Raw genomic sequence first — 19,744 nt, forward strand, 5'->3', positions numbered from 1 at the left:
ACGGTGAAACGCTGTCTCTACTGAAAATACAAAAAAATTAGCCGGACGTAGTGGCGGGCGCCTGTAGTCCTAGTTACTCAAAAGGCTGAGGCAGGAGAATGGTGTGAACCCAGGAGGCAGAGATCGCGCTACTGCACTCCAGCCTGGGTGAGAGAGCAAGACTCCATCTCAAAAAAAAAAAAAAAAAAAAAAGCAAGAATAAATTAGTTCTCGACCATCTATCATCCTGTGCTGGGATTACAGGCATGAGCCACTGTGCCCAGCCAAGGAAGGTATTTAGAGTGGAGAAAAACCTCAAAATTTCTTAGGCTATCTCTGATCCAGCAACATCCTATTATGATATAAAAATTAAGCTCAAGCCAGTAACTCAGAGAAAATGGAAAGAATGTGAACCTTCTGAGTCGGGCTATTCTCTCTACACCCAGGTTTTCTAGACTTTATGGTGTCAGAGATTCTACCCATTCAGCCAGTGTAAATCAAATACAATTTCTATTAGGTCTAACAATTACCAGTGGCTTACCTGGGCAGGGCAAAAAATCCCTAGGCCCACCCCAACGCCCTTGGTTTCACTTCCTAACTAAAAAAGAATTGGAGGAGAACCTTGCTAAATCCTCTACTGCTAACCTACAAATCAGAATATGAGCTCAGGCCAGGCGGGGTGGCTCACGCCTGTAATCTCAGCACTTTGGGAGGCTGAGGTGGGTGGATCACCTGAGGTCAGGAGTTCAAGACCAGCCTGGGTAACATGGTGAAACCCCGTTTCTACTAAGAATATAAAAAATTAGCCGGGCATGGTGGTGCACTCCTGTAATCCCGGCTACTTGGGAGGCTGAGGCAGGAAAGGCTCTTGAACCCAGGAGGCGGAGGTTGCAGTGAGCTGAGATTGTGACATTATACTCCAGCTTGGGCAACAACAGCGAAACTCCGTCTCAAAAGATAAAAAAAGAATATGAGCTCAAACACATGATTTTATATATACTAAAACAATGCCCCATGTTGAATTTTATTAAACCTTAATACACTTAGTAAGTCTACAAATTAGAAATACTAAGGTTGATGAGAAAAAAGTCCATGGAGCTGCAGACAATTCACCTGTACGTACTGGTAAAAGGAGAACTGAAGAAATTTGAGCTTTCAGATCAAAGTGCAGTTCTTCAAGAACTTCTTAAGTCCACTAGTGATCTTCAACCAAATATTCCAGAATCAATCATTCATCTATCAAATATTGACATGTACAGGACACAGGGAGACAGTTGTGAGCAAACAAAAACATTGTATGTGCTCTTATGATGCTTACCAGTTAGTAGAGTAAGTAGCTAAAATAATCATTAAACAAATGTATCATTAAAAGCTCTAGTGTTAGGAAACCAGAGACATCTGTCTGGGTTGAGGCAGTTAGAAAAGGCTTCCCTAGGGAAGCGATATTTAAGTTAAGATTCTAATAACCAATCCCATGTCGTACGAGGAGAAGAAGTAGGAATTAACCGAGCAGAATTGTGGTCAGGAGGGCTTGGGGGTAGGGAGAACATCTTGGCGGAAGAAACAGTATGTGGAAAGACCTTGGGGAAGGGTGGAGCTTGATATGATAAATTTGAGGAACTGAAAGGTGACCGTGGTAGCTGGTGCAGCGAAGAGTGGGTTGAGGGTGGGGGCAGCATTAGTGTGAGATGCCACTGAACAAGTAGGCTAGGAAGAGACTGTGTAGGGACTTCTAGGATTTTGACTTGTCCTAAAAGCAGAGAGAAGACAATGGATTTCAAAACTATGCAGTAGAATGACCAGGTTTATGGTTTGAAAAGATCACTTTGACTGATGTGTGGAAAATACACAGGAAGAAGACAAGAATGGTTTAGAGTTCTATCAGTGGTTCTTGAAATGTGGTCCCTGAAGCAGCAGCAGCAGCAGCAGCAGCAGCGTCATCTGGGAACTTGTTAGAAACACACATTTTCAAACTCTACCCCAGAAAATCTAAGGATAGATTTTTAAAATCTGAAAATCTGGGGGTGGGTTAGCAATCTGTTTTTTTTTTTTTTTTTTTTTTTTTTTTGAGACGGAGTCTGGCTCTGTTGCCCAGGCTGGAGTGCAGTGGCCGGATCTCAGCTCACTGCAAGCCCCGCCTCCCGGGTTCACGCCATTCTCCTGCCTCAGCCTCCCGAGTAGCTGGGAGTACAGGCGCCCGCCACCTCGCCCGGCTAATTTTTTTTGTATTTTAGTAGAGACGGGGTTTCACCGTGTTAGCCAGGATGGTCTCGATCTCCTGAACTTGTGATCCGCCCGTCTCGGCCTCCCAAAGTGCTGGGATTACAGGCTTGAGCCACCGCGCCCAGCCCAGCAATCTGTTTTAATAGCATTTTAGGTACTTTTTTTGTTTCTTTGTTTTTTTTTTTTTGTTTGTTTGTTTGTTTTTTGAGACGGAGTCTCGCTCTGTCGCCCAGGCTGGAGTACAGTGGCTGGATCTCAACTCACTGCAAGCTCCGCCTCCCGGGTTTACGCCATTCTCCTGCCTCAGCCTCCCGAGTAGCTGGGACTATAGGCGCCCGCCACCTCGCCAGACTAGTTTTTTTTTAGTAGAGACGGGGTTTCACCGTGTTAGCCCGAATGGTCTCGATCTCCTGACCTCGTGATCCGCCTGTCTGGGCCTCCCAAAGTGCTGGGATTACAGGCTTGAGCCACCGCGCCCGGCCAATTTTTTTGTTTTTTTCAGACAGAGTTTGGCTCTTGTCGCCCAGGCTAGAGTACAGTGGCGTGGTCTCAGCTCACTGCAACCTCTGCCTCTTGGGTTCAGATGATTCTCCTGCCTCAGCCTCCTGAGTTGCTGGGATTACAAGTGTGCGCTACCATGCCTAGTTAATTTTTGTATTTTTAGTAGAGACGAGGTTTCACCATGTTGGCCAGGCTGGTCTCCAACTCCTGATCTCAGGTAATCTGCCCGCCTCGGCCTCCCAAAGTGCTGGGATTACAGGCGTGAGTCACTGTGCCCAGCCAGCATTTTAGGTTTTTCTAATGTAAAGTTTGAGACTCGCTGGACTAGAATATTGATCACAATGCAATATGAGTGAATGTTACGTTCCAACCATTCTAATGGCAACTTGGTGAGAACAAACAAGTATCCTTACCTCTTTTATTTTTTCCTTACAAATCTTATACTGCTTCTTCTGACTTTCTAAGAAAGTTGTCAAATCTTTCTTCTGCTGGGCCAAGATCTGTTGCTGGAACTTCTTCTCATCTGCTGCAGCTACCTTTGCCTGATAAAATAACAAATGTAGGATGAATCTGTTCTTTACACAGAATTCAGTGGGTTATATACTCCAATGCAGTAAGAAAGTCTATAAGTGCTAATAATGTGACATTTTTGAACAAATAATAAAAAATAATTGTTTTCTGAATTTTTTGTATCTTAAACAAAAAACAAAACAGAAATTTTCACCATTGAAAAATACATTCTGGGGCGGGCACGGTGGCTCATGCCTGTAATCCCAGCACTTTGGGAGGTTGAGGCAGACAGATCACCTGAGGTCAGGAGTTCAAGACCAGCCTGACCAACATGGTGAAACCTGGTCTCTACTAAAAATACAAAATTAGCCTGGCATGGTTGTGCATGCCTGAAATCCCAGCTACTTGGGAGGCTGAGGCAGGAGATTTGCTTGATCCTGGGAGGCGGAGGTTGCGGTGAGCTGAGATCACACCACTGCACTCCAGCCTGGGCAACAAGAGCAGATCTCCGTCTCAAAAAAAAAAAAAAAAAAAAAAAAAGAAAGAAAAAGAAAAATACATTCTGAATTATGGGAAAAATATGAAGGTAAACCATAAACATACTTTATTGAACACAAAAACATTCATGGGATGAAAGGAGACCTAAGAATTTTTTTTTTTTGAGATGAGCTCTCACTCTTTCGCTCAGGCTGGAGTGCAGTGGCACGAGCTTAGCTCACTATAGCCTAAAAATCCCAGGATCCAGTGATCCTCCTGCCTCAGCCTCCTGAGTTGCTGGGACCACAGGCATGCAACACCAGTCCTGGCTAAGTATTTTTAAAAAATGATCATACAGACTGGGTCCCACTATGATGCCTAGGGTCATCTCAAATGCTTGGCCTCAAGCTATCCCCTCCTCAGCTTCCCAAAGTGCTGAGACTACAGGCATGAGCCACCATGCCTGGTCAGAACTAAGGATTATAATAAAGGTTTTAAAATCATATTGTTGATAGCCCAAAGGTTAAGTTGTAAAAATGTATAAACAACCATGCCTGGCCAGTTATATTCCAAGAATCAAACTCTAACTGATTAATTTTTCCAACTATCTGGTTTTCCAGTGGTATCATCTCAAGTGTAATTGGAAAGCTAATGGCATCTTGTTTTCTTTCTTTCTTTTTTTTTTTTTTTGAGATATTCCCTTTGCCACACAGGCTGGAGTGCGGTGGCATGATTTCAGCTCACTGCAACCTCCACTTCCCGCATTCAAGTGATTCTCATGCCTCAGCCTCCCCAGTAACTGGGATTAGACGCACACGCCACCACATCCAGCGAATTTTTGTATTTTTAGTAGAGATGGGGTTTCAACATGTTGGCCAGGCTGGTCTCCAATTCTTGAATTCAAGTGATCCACCTGCCTCAGCCTCCCAAAGTACTGGGATCATAGGCGTGAGCCATTTTGTTCTCTTAGGCACCTGCTGCAATCCACAACAGTCACATGTCATGACATTTTTGGGGGTCCTAAATGAGTAAAACACATACTATATAAAAGGTAACCCAATAAATACTGGCTCCTGAAAGTGACCAAATCTGTTTCTGGTAACCATTGGGTGAAGGATATATGTAAGACAAGCGACTTGGGAGATAGAGAGGGAATTATGCTTCATGGCTCATGGCTCTTTTTATGTATCTTTTTCACCTGCAACTTCCATTATGGACAATTCTTCCATTATGAACAATTCTCATAACATATTTACCAAGTCAAATCTCAAGAAAGAATCTGACTGATTGATTTAATCAACATCATCCTTGTCTGGGCAGAGGTTTTCATGCCAGACTGCCTGACAGATTGATGGCTGCTGGGGAAATCGTCCTTCTACAACTTGATGGTTCCTTCCATGTGGAGACAGAGAGAGACAGAGAGAGACAGAGAGAGACAGAGAGACAGAGAGACAGAGAGAGCGAGCAAGCTTGCTCAATTATGGAAACACCCTGGAACCATGTCCCCAGTCACTGCATCCCCAGGGAGCACATGTCCACCACATTTTTCAACACTATGGAAGTCTCATGGGGGTGGCAGGAAAGGTGACTCGGTTTTAGCATTGCCTGAGCAGGCAAGTGTGCTTAATTTTGTTTTCCTGCAGACATAAATTACCTCTTGTACCTAACATGTATCAGTGATAAAGATGATATTATGACTATCTGCCTCACCCTTTTTTTTTTTTTTTTTTTTTTTTTTTGTTTGTTTTTTTGAGATGGAGTCTCGTTTTTGTTGCTCAGGCTGGAATGCAATGGTGCGACCTTGGCTCACTGCAATCTCTGCCTCCCGGGTTCAAGTGATTCTCTTGCCTCAGCCTCTCAAGTAGCTGGGATTACAGGAACCTGTCACCACATCCAGCTAATTTTTTGTATTTTTAGTAGAGATGGGGTTTCACCATGTTGGCCAGGCTGGTCTCGAACTCTTGACCTCAGGTGATCCACCCACCTCAGCCTCCCAAACTTCTGGGATTACAGGCATAAGCCATCATGCCCGGCTGGTTTTTTTTTGAGATGAAGTCTCGCTCTTGTCACCTAGGCTGGAGTGCAATGGCATGATCTCAGCTCACTGCAATCTCCACCTTCCAGGTTCAAGCGATTCTCCTGCCTCAGCCTTCCAGGTAGCTAGGATTACAGGCACCTGCCACCACGCCTGGATAATTTTTGTATTTTTAGTAGAGTCAGGGTTTCACCATGTTGACCGGGCTGGTCTCGAACTCCTGACCTCAGGTGATCCGCCCGCCTCGGCCTCCCAAAGTGTTGAGATTATAGGCGTGAGCCATCGTGCCTGGATTTTTTTTTTTTTTTGGAGACAGGGTCTCACTCTGTCACCCAGGCTAGAGTGTAGTAGCACAATCTCGGCTCACCATAACCTCTGCCTCTGGGGCTCAAGCAATCCTCCCGCCTCAGCCTCTCAAGTAGCTGGGACTACAGGCACGTGCCACCACACCCAGCTAATTTTTGCATTTTTTGTAGAGATGGGGTTTTGCCACATCGCCCAGGCTGGTCTTGAACTCCTGGGCTCAAGAGATCCACGCACTTTGGCCTCCCGAAGTGCTGGGATTATAGGTGTAAGCCACCACACCTGGCCTTGTCTGCTTTTAAAATTAGCTTAGAACCTGGATGGGGAAGACACACATTCCCTAGAAAACCCAAACAATTGCCGGACTCATTATTTGCTCCCTTTGCTCAGGGGCCCATCAGCTGTAGGCAGGGATTATCACCACTATAAGGGACTATTTGTAGAGCAGTTTTCTTTTGAAGAGGACTGTGGGTGGGGCAGATACAGTAACAAACTTGTGTTGTGCACTTTCTCAGAAGATGGCAGCATCTTGTTTCCCTTTACTTGTACCCAGACCACCATCAAGAGACTGATAGTCAGAATATATATATATATATATAATTTTTTTTTTTTTTTTTTTTTTTTTTTTGAGACAGAATCTTGCTCTGTTGCCCAGGCTGGAGTGCATGGCGCGATCTCGGCTCACTGCAAGCTCCGCCTTTTTTTTTTTCCTGCCTCAGCCTCCTGAGAGACAGCCAAATTTTCTTAGAGACGGGGTTTCACCGTGGTCTGATCTCCTGACCTTGTGATCCCCAGGCTCGGCCTCCCAAAGTGCTGGGATTACAGGCGTGAGCCACTAATTTTTTTTTTTTTTTTTTTTTTTATTGAGACAGAATCTTGCTCTGTTGCCCAGGCTGCAGTGCAATGGCACAATATTGGCTCACTGTAACCTCTGCCTTCAAGGTTCAAGTGATTGTCCTGCCTCAGCCTCTTGAGTAGCTGGGATTACAGGCATGCGCCACCAAGCCCAGCTAATTTTAGTATTTTTAGTAGAGATGGGGTTTCACCATGTTGGCCAGGCTGGTCTCGAAGTCCTGACCTCAGATAATCTGCCCACCTCAGCCTCCCAAAGTGCTGGGATTACAGGCGTGAGCCACCACGCCTGGCCGCAGAATATATTTGAATGGACAAGAATGTAACATACATTTTCAGTTGCTATTTGAACTCTGAACAACAATTTTACATAGCCCCATAAAATCTAGAAACCCAATTCTGCCACCCCCCAAACAACAATCTTCCTCCATCCCCAACTCCTGCCTCCTGCTAACATCCTGCCACTGACCCCAAAGGTTGGGCTTGGTTGTGGCATGAAGGCGTGTGTGCACATACTGACCTCCTTTTCTATGATAGCCACTTGCTTCTTGGCCAGCTTCTCCAGCTCGATGGACGAGTTGTTGGCATGCGTCTCCACCTCCTTCTGCAGCTTGAGGCGGTGCTCGTCCATCTCAGCCTTCAGCTTGTTCTCCAGGGCGATCAGCTGCTTCTGGTGCTGGCGCCGCATCCGCTTATAACCTGACATCTGTTCCCGCAACTCGTTCTCCTGCTCATGCTCATGGATCTGTCGTGTAACCTGAATTGGGTTAGGAAACAGAACTCAGGTAACCAGGTTCATGGGAGACAAGCTTTCAGGCAAAGTAGAAGGGCCCTGTGGCATAATTTTATCCATCACCTTCACCATCAATTTACCTACTGTTTAGTGAATGCTCACCTGTAGGGGGCACCGTGCTAGATAGATACTCTATGTATTTTATCCCTAGTCCTCAAAACCATCTCATTCACTCATTCATTTCATTCATGAGGTAGGTGATAACATCTCAGTTTTATAGTTGAAGAAATTGAGTCTTGAAAGAAACTATTTATTCAGGCTGGGCACGGTGGCTCATGCCTGTAATCCCAGTACTTTGGGAGGCTGAGGCGGGCAGATCACTTGAGGTCAGGAGTTGGAGACCAGCCTGGCCAACATGATAATACCCCGTCTCTACTAAAAATACAAAAATTAGCCAGGCATGGTGGTGGGCACCTGTAATCCTAGTTACTAAGGAGGTTGAGGCAGGAGAATTGCTGGAACCTGAGAGGCAGGGCAGAGGCTGCAGTGAGCTAAGATCACTCCACTGCACTCCAGCCTGGGTGACAGAGACTCCGTCTCAAAATAAAATAAAATAAAATAAAAATTAAAAAAAGAGAAAAAAAAGAAATTATTTATTCAGTCAAAATATGTTTACATATTTTTGATATACCATCACACATATTATATGTTCACAGTAACATAGCTAATAAGGACTGGATTGGGAATCAGGCCCATCTCTATAATTCCAGAGCCATGTTATTTCTACTATACCAAGATTTCTCACCAACACTACCAACAATGAGCCAGCTAATTATCTGTTGTGGGGGCCATCCTGTGCATTGCAGGATGTTTAGCAGCATCCCTGGCCTCTACCCACTAGATGCCAGTAGCACCGCCCACGACATGACAATGGAAAGTATCACCAGATATTGACAAATGTTCCGTTAGGAACAAAATTCCCCTAGTTGAAAACTACTACACTGGTTTGTTTTGTGTGTGTGTGTTTGTGTGTGTGTGTGTGTGTCTATATATATATATATTTATTTTGTTAAGGGTCATGTCTCTAGCAGTCATGGACCTTTTAAACTAGTCTGAACAAGATTTATTTCCTATTCCTAATATGAAGAAGTGAGTATGAGATCAAGATCTCTCTTAAATCATGTCTCCCCCAGCCCCTTCTCTACAAAAAAAAGTTACCAAATTACAATACATTCACTTGCTCTCCTAAAGGATAAACGATAAAGCATTGCTATGATTTTTGGAAGGCTACTGTTCTTAGTAACTTTTCCTTAACTCATTTTCAAGTAAACATCCAACAAATTAAAGCTTGTAAATATGTACATTTCACCACCTCTTGCTCCTTTCTATTAAATCCTTTGTGATTTTCCAGCCCTTCCTTCCATTTATCTTCTCTCTTTATTTTCCTGATCACTTCCTCCTAATTTTTCCTATTTTAGAAAAAAAATCTTAATTCCAGGATTTTAACTTTAGTCTTGTTCTTCACTAAGTGATTTGGTCACTCCTATCTACTGTAAGGCCCATCTCCCCAGCCTAACACCCAAACAAGTTTTACAGGACATTTTCATACTGCTATTAATTGTCTGTACTATTTTCAGTTTATGGGTTAAAATACATTTTATACAAAGAAGAGTTTGTTTCTCTGCTCTTTTTAGAAGGTGGCCCTGCATACTAAATTGAGTACTTACTATCAAGAGAGTGCTGTTCTGTTACAAGATAGTATTATCAAAGTGCACCATTAAACATTAGCCAAACTTTGAAACCTTTCCAGCTGAAACTAACACTGGGTTTCATATTCATTTCTCTTTTCTGAAGGATAATACTCTTTAAAGTATTAAGAATAAGAGCAGAGGATATTTTAAGACCAAAAAAGGATAGCATTACCCAAAAGGCACCTAACCCTCTAAAGAAAATAAATGATTTATTCTGTTATCAGAAAATGTGTTTTTTAATGGATATAGGTCAAGACAAAAGGAGGAAAAGACGTAGTTTGACATATATGTATCAATTTTACTTCTTCATGCTTATATGTTTCTGAAGTACAACTTTAAGGAAGAAACAACTCTAATCAATAGAAAGGATACTATTTAGTCCTTTCTGAATTCAATTGTTTTTCAGAAAAATATGGCAGTAAAGTATCAGGGCTAGGGTAATGCATTTTAGATATGTTTTAGCTAGATACTTTTTCTTCTTCTTTAATCAGATTCCCAAAGCGGAGGCATGGCACACTCTAAGCTATCATGACACATTTAAAACTTGCCATAAGCATTGGCTTACAGCCAATAAAATATTCTCAGGATGGTCATTTCCCTAAACCAGGAGGCCTAAAGATAAAAGGGAAATGAGTTGTGTCAAGAAAATTTTCTATTTTAATTGGTGTGTGGGTCTCTGTAAAGAGGGTGGCTTTCTACTTGTCCCAGATCACACCTGGTACAAGGATGGGGCAAAGAAAATGTACAGAGCTCAATCTGCTATCACTGTACATCACTGAATTCCAGGAGAGACATTTTGCTTTTGAATGCTTCCCATAATGTGGATAATTACCTTCTTAAACTCCTAATATCACCTTTCATTTGTCACAACTAAACTTTCTAAGTTTCAAATGGTCTTTTTGGGTATAGAGAGAGATACTAAGCTTTATAATTCCATGCTCAAGCTGGATAGATGAATTTAAATAAAAGTATAACCAGATATTTCATTTGTAAAGTCTAACATGAAATATACAAAAAATGTGATATTTAGAGTTATGTGTGTCTGTGTCTTAAGTGTACACTATGAGTTTTAAGAATACACTTTTTGGTCAATAAAATAAAAAATAAGAGCCTATAACTTTTTCATGCATATGGTTTAAAAAGTGCTTTCACATATAATTTACCTCTTTAATTTTTAGAAGGCCTTGGATTCCTAGGGTTCTTGAATTGCCTCAGGAAATTCTTATCACCAAGGCAGAAAAAGAGTGACTATTTTCTGTTATAAAGTAATAGAGGGAATGAACACTCAAAAAAGTCAAAGCTAGAGAGAGTGGTAAGTCTAAATTACAAATCGAGTAAGTCTGAAATGGGAGAAAGTTATAAAGATGTAGTGACTGTAGTTTTTACAATGGCAGTCTCGAAAATGTGGTCAACTAAAAGTGGCCGGTACCACCCTGCCGTACCCAGTGGATTGCATGGAGAAAAACCTCATCTATCTCTTACTATATAACTGACCTTGGGCAAATTACTTAACCTCTTCAAGTCTCTCAGTTTCTTTTTTTTTTTTTTTTTTTTTTTTTTTGAGACAGAGTCTTGCTCTGTCGCCCAGGCTGGGGTGCAGTGGCCGGATCTCAGCTCACTGCAAGCTCCGCCTCCCGGGTTTAGACCATTCTCCTGCCTCAGCCTCCCGAGTAGCTGGGACTACAGGCGCCCGCCACCTCGCCCGGCTAGTTTTTTGTATTTTTTAGTAGAGACGGGGTTTCACCGTGTTAGCCAGGATGGTCTGATCTCCTGACCTCGTGATCCGCCCGTCTCGGCCTCCCAAAGTGCTGGGATTACAGGCTTGAGCCACCGTGCCCGGCCGTCTCTCAGTTTCTTAATGTGTAAAGAGAGAGGAACTACTACTATCTTCCTCAGGGTCAGAGGACTTTCTCATGTGAAAGTGCCTAGCAGGGTGTCTGACTCCTAGGAAATACTCAACGTATGCTGGTTTCCTTCCTTCTGATGCCAGGCTCTGCGAAGCATGTCCCTTTGCCCTCCACTTAGTATTTCTGGTGATGGAGACATAGATCAGAAGAAATGGATCCAGAAGAAAGGGCACATTTAAGGAAAAAAAAAATAAATAAAAACAACTGTATCTGTATCCAGGTTGTGGATTATAAGATTATGTATAATTTCTGAATCTGAATTGTTACTCATTTCCTGTATCTAGAATATGTAAAATAAACAAATAAATAATAAATAATGTACCATGAAAAGGAAAACCAAAACTTGTTTTCTAAAGGTTCCTACAGCTGTTCAATGCTATTTTATTTAATGCCAGCAAAATTCAGCCCTAAAACAAACCACTTCATCCGAAGTGCAGAGTGTCCCTCCGGTGTACAAAACACCGCACCTCCGGAACACAAATAATAAGCAACTTCCTGAACACAAAACAAGAGCATGGTGGCTGATAACGTTACCCTCTGAAGAGATCAAAGCCAACTTACAAGATTAATAATATGTAAGAATCAAAATGATACATATGATAAAAGTGGCCACCTCAGCACTTAGAATAAATGAAATTTATAGCAAGTTCTTAAAAAGAATATAGTGAGTCACATTTTGGCATTAGAAACTTAACATTCTATTCTTTAGAATACCTAAGGAAAAACTGTTTTTAAGTTTCTGCTAAAAGTAATGACTGGTAACAAGCAATTCTGCATTTAGAAAAGAATATGTTACATGAAGAATTCTGAAATGCAAACTTACAAATCCAAATTCTCATCTAATAGCAGGGCTGGAGGTAACCTCATTCATTCATTCATTCATTTATTCAACACACATTTATTGAGAGACTTTGACCATATGGGTTGGGCATGTAGATTGGACAGCATAAGTGAGAAATGGTATCAGCAATGACCTTAGTGAGTTAAGAAGTCAAGAATAAGTGAAGAGATATGCAATATTTTGATAAGCATCCTCTGGTATACTGTCCAGGAAGGGAACACATTTTCAAGCATTTAGAAATAGGACTGGGCTCCTGAGAGCTGAAACAGTAGCACTTACTGCTGAGGCTCTCATATTTTTATTCTCATGTACCAAATTCATTCAGGTATCCAATTTCACAATTAGCTGAATTATTAGGGTGCATTTTAAAAACTCCAAATAAAGATTCTCTTTTTATGAGTTTTTCTATCGAATCTGGCAAAGCGAAGTAAAAGAATCTATATTTGCATTAATAGAACAATAATACTTTTCTCCTACATGCCTCCTTGGGAATTCCCCTCTCATGCCCTTCTCCCCGACATGTGTTCTAACATAAATTCGCCTGTGTAATGCTGTCACAGGTGAATGTGTTAGAACACACATTAGGAAGAGGGGCAGTGAGAATTCCTTCACAAAGTCAAAAGCTGAACTCTCACAGGTACAGTGCTCTTTATATGAATATCTCTACCATGGAAACAGCCAAGAGCTCCGGACATTACAAAGTTTTCAGAAGAAATGACATCAGATGTAGCAACAGCTGAAAACACCCTCATGAATCACTAATATAATTAAAATATGAGGCTCTCCATAAAAACTCAAAGAAGGCACATCTCAAGGGCCCAAGAAATCAGATTAGTGATTCTGCAGAACTATATAAACAACTCCTTTTTCCAGATAACACATGAGCCCAATATGAACTTCCTTACAGAAGAAGGAAAAGAAAGGTTAAAATAAAGATGCCATGAAATACCCTTCCTTTTCCTAATTCTTCAAAATAAGGGCAATAATCTCTGCCCTTAGAAAATTATAATAAAAATTATATAATTGTAATAAAAAGTTACAATGCTAAAGTTTTCTCAGGATTTCATCTGGTATCAAAGTTTATAGTCCTTCCGTATCCTTTGTTACAAATGCAACTATGCAGCAGTGCATAATACAAAAATCTCAGTCATAAGGTGCCAAAACAATACAGGCATGTAGCATTACAGGCCCAAAGCCCATGGGCTTCTTCATACACTTGTCAGTAACTTCATTCGAAAGTACAATGTTGAAAGTAATACTAAGGGGGAAGAGCACAAAGCCAGGCCTCTTTTAGGCTTATGTTGAAGAGGTAGGCTCATAAACAAATTTTAGGAAAACTGATATCTTTGTCAGTTTGCAAGTCAATTTAAAATATGCATTTCATCATTTATTTATCTAGTTATTGAAAAACTAATTTCTAATTTCCTTTTTCCTTCCTGTTGACCTTTGGACCTCTTTGTGACTTGTTAGCGCCTCTACTACAAGATGTTAAAGAAAGAGTAAAACCAAAATAAATGAATAAATAAATATAGTATTGCCACCAACTATGAGAAGGCAAGGTTTCAACAATGACTTGATTTTTTATTATACTGGACTTTAACTTTCCCATGATCTTGCTCTTACTTTTATGTCATTTTAGTCATTTTCGTTTGAGCTGGGATCCATAAAACACAACAGAATTCATAATATATTTTTTAAAATTAAATATTTTATGATATTCCAGTGTCCTGATTTATATACTACTATTGGCATTAGGTTTTAAAATAATATAGTGGGTAGAATTGTAGTACTTGGTAATATACATTAAAAAATCCATACCAATAGTTAGATTGTTCAAAATGGGACATGGAACCACAAAACACCATACCTTTTCCCTTCCATTTTTTTCCCTCCCTAAAAGCCACTAGTTACAAATACCACTGAACTCTGGTAAACTTCCGTCAATCCCAACCATGACTCCCAAAGCACTACGTTTAGAGAGGGCGCACCACAAAAACAACTCATTTTGTGGCTAAAGCAACAGCATATCAGCTACTCTGTTTTTAACTTAATATAGGGGCAGGGGCCTTTTAGCAAATCAAAACTTCATTAGAGAGACTGGTTGCAGCTGTTCTCTGGATGGGCACTAGGAAGCCTGTAGGATTCAGAGGGTTCCTGAGGACACTGCCCGTAGCCCTGAGGTGGCCTAGTAGGGAAGCAGCTTTTATCATCCACAGAAAGGAAGACTGTGATGGCTGATATACACACAGAGTAGCCCTGGGTGAGTTCACAGATGCGAGCGTGAGATTATTCTGGCATGGCTGTAGTAATCTCTTGCTGGGAGGCAGGAGAGGGTCATGAATATATGATGTGGGAATGAGGGTGTGGCAAGAGAGAAAAGAGAACCTGTCCCAGAGGGGGAAAGCCACTTGGTGTAATGTCTGCTTCACATGCAAAACCGCTGATGGTGCTCGGATGCTCAGAGCTTGTTATCATTTCTCCACTCATTTCAACATGAACGGGTCTGGATAAAGGTACAAGTCTCACAAGAGTCGATGGTAAGTAGTCATAGTTCTCTAAAGCACCATATTTCTTCTTTTGTCAGATATCATGGCACGAAAATAATGATTATTTGGTAATCTCATGATGCTTTATCCAGACTCAAAAGCATATTTTTAGGTGCTTAACAATCATTAGCAAATACATAGTGGACATTTTAAGATCTCCATTACATAGTGTAGCCCTCCTTTAAAATGAAAAATTGCTCATCAAAGAGATCATAAGAAACTTCTATATAAAGGAACTTAAAAGTGGGCTTATTTATAAGCAGTTTAAATTAAATTGCTTGCTTTTAGACAGCAGCAGGCATAGCAATATGTAGGTGCTTTAACTTCCATTTTTCCTTGTATTTGGGTTTTTAAAGGTTATAATCCATTGTAAATTTCAAGTATAATCTAAGCCTTTAAAAGACTTGAGAAATAAAAGTAGAAATCAGGTTTGAAAAATAGGACAAGAAAAATGATCATTTCTGGGTCGGCCTCGGATGATGTCATCATAGGTTCTAAATGTAATAGCCAAGCAGTGTACACTAACTCTTCCTGCCCATGTGACCTCTAACATCCATTTGGGCAAAACAACTAATATTTCAATAATTTTTTGGTTGAGAAGTGAGATTCAGAAGCAAAAGATTAAAGAGAGTTTAGAGTGCCAAGGATGAAACGATGTGAGTGTGTGTGTGTGAGTGTGAGCGCGCACGCGCACGCGTGGGGGGCCGAGGGGAGGAGGCATGAAAACTAACTCTTCCAGCACACACCCCTTTTGCTACTACAAGGGCATCCAGCAATCACATTTGCAATAGTAAAAATGCTGAAGAATCCTACAGTCTCTTTTCTTCCACAATCAGCCTTATCCTCTCCTACAAAGCCCTTCTTGCTTTATTGGTGCCAGGAAATTCTTCAGGGGTTAAATGGGGAAGTGCAGCCACTACCATTGTTGCAATAAATAAATGAATGAACCAGAACAAACCAACAATCCATTCCTGAGAAACAAGTATCTTATTTTCTACAATTATATACATTAGCCGGTAACCATATATTTTTAAAAATTATATTTTATCTTTTGATGTGTGTGTATACATTATAGACACACATGCATCTATACAAAAAGAAGCACAGTGCCCTGCATACATATACATCAATACCCTAAAAAAATTTTAGCATTATTTATTTCAATGAAAAGACAAATAGCTTTTAAAAAACTGGACAGGCTAGCAACTTCATCTCAAAGGCCTTATATTTTGCACATACAGCATATACAAACACACACACAGACACACACGCACACAGACACACACACACACAAAGGTTTTTTTTTTTTTCCATGCCATAGACAATGCTAAAATATCTGAAATCAGGTTGCTATGCCAACAGATTTTTTTCCTAAAATGAATAAAATTATTAGGAGAGAGAAAACATTCTTGACTCCTTTCCTCCCATCCATGAAGCCGAGAGAGGCTCAGGGAGGGCGAGAGGCTGCCAGATGGGGAGGAGGGGAAGGAAGGGAAGGTGGGTAGAGGGGTGTTTGCTTACCAAAGATGCTGATTTGATCGTGGCAAAGCGCTCTCTGTTCCGGTAGTGGAGGGCCTGGCTCTGAACTGACTGGGTAGGCCGCGGCTCAGGCCTGGGATCGCCGTGGCCCGCCTCATCCCTTATGAATACATGATCCTGCAGAAATGGATAAAAACAAGGAGAAAGTCCAGCTGTGCTCTTTCCTCGCCGGCTGCCTCTCTCTCACCCCTCTTTCTGCACAAGCACTGCTGTTTGAAATGCATAGTTTAGCTCTCTGCTAGTCCCCGCAGCTCCCACGGTACAAAATGAATAAGCAACACATTGCAGCCTTCAGTTAGGAATGTCAGCTGATCGCTAGTGGGATGCCTTCTGAATCCCTGGCAGGCTTTTTCTTTACCTCCAGAATTACATATATGCAAAAGAAAAAAAGAATAGAAAAAATAATGCAATGTACAGACTCCTTAGAACAGTTTGCTTAAAACGCTGTAACCAGATAATTCCTTTAAAAATGTCATGTCCATGTCTAGCAAGGAGGATGCTGGTGGCTTTTAACATAAAAGCGAGCCTCCGCCTCATTCCCTTGAAAGATCTGCTTTCTCAATTTAATTTTATTTGAGATCTGTTCGGTAGGATCATCGTTCTGCCTAGAACCAATGTAGGCTTGTGCTGAACTGCCTCTCTATCTTGTGCTGGGAAGATTCGGCAGTCACTGAGGGATCCTGCTTTCCAGTCATGATCGTACACAGTTCTAGCACCTTCTCTCTACAGCTTCTGAAAGGATTTTTTTTTAGATTTAAAGCGACAGGCATACAATTTTAACCAAATGCTACTTTCACAAATTCTTCTTCAACTCAGCATTGGTATGGTCACCAGACTGAGTAAAGCTGGAATTTAATGTCCTTGACTGATTTAATCAAGCCCGTGCTTCTTGATAGGCAAAGATAATTAATCTTGTTCTAACGCCCAGTGAAAAAATAGCATTCCCTGGAAGGATAATAATGGATGTTTCTTAAATGCAACTGAAATGACTTTTAAAGGGGAAAATGCTATCAAAGGACGATGTTCCTCTCTATAAAGATGAAGTGGTCAGTCATTAATTGGCTATAACCCTTCAGAAAAAAGGACACTATAGTAATTTGTACCTCAAAAACATGTACAACCATGGGGGATTTTAAAATAGTACATGTTCAGGGTGGAAAAGGAGAAATTAATTCCTTATTTCCCTAGGGTTTTAGGAGAAACCATTTGTGAGAAGTCAGTATTGCATTTTATCCATGACCACTTGAAATTTTTTATAATGGCTCTTTTCTTCATCAGGAAACAAAAATTAAAGAGGTTTAGAAAATACAACATTTTATTATAGTCTAAAATTTTGGGAGAAATTAAATTTTACATCCAGATTTTTATGTAAAAGCCAAGACCCAAGATTAAATTGGGCTGATTTTCTTTTTCCTTTTATACATTTAAAATGCTTTGATGTATTGGGAAGGTATCTACCATTACACCTATCTGGAGAATTTTTTAAAATTTATGTATTATAGCTCAAATAACGAAGGGATCTTTAATAAACTTGCCATTGAGGGCATATATATCAAATTCAAGTATATTCTACAGCCACACTATCCAACAAGACAGTGACCAGCCACATATGACTATTTTAACTAAAAATTCAATTCAATTAAAATTAATTAAAACAAAATTAAGTGCAAAATTCAGTTCCTAAGTCGTACTAGCTATGTTTCAAGCACTTAGCAGCCATAGATAGTGGTGCCATACTGGTGGCTTATAAAACTTACAAGTTTTTAAAACTTAAAAGAAAATATTTGAAGGGTCAGTTAAAATTATTCTACATGATTTCTCGTGAAATTTGAACTCTTATTTTACAGGGAAGAGCAAGAACGTGTGTAATTGGGATTCATGCACTAGGTTTAAGGTTCTGAAGAGGAAGGCACTGGGACCTGCTACCATTTACATTACTGCATATTTGCTAATAAATTTAGGTCCAAAATTCAACTTAATATTACAGTGCCAGAAAAGCAAGCAGCTCTTAAATGCCAGTAATCGGAAGAGATATGCTAGGTAGAGGCCTGTGATTTTATATGAGGTCTTAACAAGTCATAGTTTTGGTGAATATGCTAACTTACCAAGTTTTGGTGAATTGGTTAACTTATCAAGTACATTGATTGAGAGGGAGACCTCAAATATATGGGCAACAACTCAGTTTCACATTGTAATAACTTGATTTATAAGGATAACCAACGACACTAGAATCCACATTCTCCACATGACAGACCAGAACAAAATTTATTCATGTACAAATATGTGCAATTTTATTATTTTATCTCTGATAAAAATTAACTCCTTAGAAACATGGTTTAGGGCTCTGCTTCTCCAATTAAAAGCCAGAGTATATTTTCTAAGTTTACTTAACTTGAGGAAGTTGAAGTACACTGGAAAAATTAAAACTTGAAATGACATAACTCAAATATATTTTTAAAATAATGCTATTTTTGTAGTCCAAAGAATAGTTTCAAAATTTTAACTCACTTTAAATATAATAACGCTAATAGTATAATTCTTTGCTTCCCCTAAATTGTTTTCCTTTTATAAAATCATTCTTAGTTTTCCAGATCATTTTCTTTTTTTTTTTTTTTTAAATTTTTTTTGAGACGGAGTCTGGCTCTGTCGCCCAGGCTGGAGTGCGGTGGCCGGATCTCAGCTCACTGCAAGCTCTGCCTCCCGGGTTCACGCCATTCTCCTGCCTCAGCCTCCCGAGTAGCTGGGACTACAGGCGCCGCCACCTCGCCCGGCTAGTTTTTTGTATTTTTTAGTAGAGATGGGGTTTCACCGTGTTAGCCAGGATGGCCTCGATCTCCTGACCTTGTGATCCGCCCGCCTCGGCCTCCCAAAGTGCTGGGATTACAGGCTTGAGCCACCGCGCCCGGCCCAGATCATTTTCATAACAGAGATCACCATCAGTAAAAGTCTTCAAATATTATACAAGAGACCACAAAATGGAACAAAATTTTAGTCTAACAGTGGATAGTCATTTCAAGTGCATTAGGAAATGAATTTTAAAATATTCAATTCCACTGCATAAAACAGGTTCAAAACTCCAAAGACAGCTTATGAAGCTATTTAAAAATGGGAGAATGTAACTTGAGAAGTTAGCTCAAAGAAATTAAAGTATCAACTGTACTGGAAGTATTTTCTGTTGGTTATACTGCTCCTTTAAGTAACAGTGCCTTTGTAAAAGACCACTATACCTGGCTTCCGGAGTTTCTGAACTGCACACATCTTAAGATTTAACAACGGAAAGGGTTAATTTCTATTTTTATGCAGTTATGCACTAGATACAGATTATTTACAAATGATAAGGCTGAAATCTTCAAAGAATGATTTTAGATGATTAAGAAGAATAAATCTACTTTGCCAAGGCAAAATATATGGCATGGTTATAATTTATCTTTAAAACATAATCATCCAGGAACAAACAAAAATAATTCCTTGAAATACCAGTTTTAAGTAAACCTACGTTAACCTGGTAAATTTACCACGTTGTTGTTGTTTTTGTTTTTGTTTTTGA

At 40.4% G+C, this 19,744-nt stretch overlaps 2 protein-coding genes across 7 annotated transcripts in view; one reads left to right on the plus strand and one right to left on the minus strand.

The window, feature by feature from the left end:
- SUDS3 (SDS3 homolog, SIN3A corepressor complex component) overlaps positions 1 to 19,744 on the plus strand; it is a 1,028,644-nt gene that overhangs the window by 778,110 nt on the left and 230,790 nt on the right. The gene's annotated exons all lie outside the window — the stretch shown is intronic.
- The window catches only part of TAOK3 (TAO kinase 3), a 230,835-nt gene that overhangs the window by 26,205 nt on the left and 184,886 nt on the right, over positions 1 to 19,744 (minus strand). For all 6 annotated transcript variants that reach the window (XM_050747905.1, XM_050747901.1, XM_050747900.1 and 3 more), the window contains 3 exons: positions 16,180 to 16,314; positions 7,401 to 7,637; positions 3,117 to 3,245 (listed from right to left, as the gene is read on the minus strand). In XM_050747905.1, the coding sequence (XP_050603862.1) occupies positions 3,117 to 3,245; positions 7,401 to 7,637; positions 16,180 to 16,314 (501 nt within the window). The remainder of the gene's footprint in view (positions 1 to 3,116; positions 3,246 to 7,400; positions 7,638 to 16,179; positions 16,315 to 19,744) is intronic.

Source organism: Macaca thibetana, chromosome 11, assembly GCF_024542745.1.
Source record: "Macaca thibetana thibetana isolate TM-01 chromosome 11, ASM2454274v1, whole genome shotgun sequence".
NCBI classification, from domain to species: Eukaryota; Metazoa; Chordata; class Mammalia; order Primates; family Cercopithecidae; genus Macaca; species Macaca thibetana.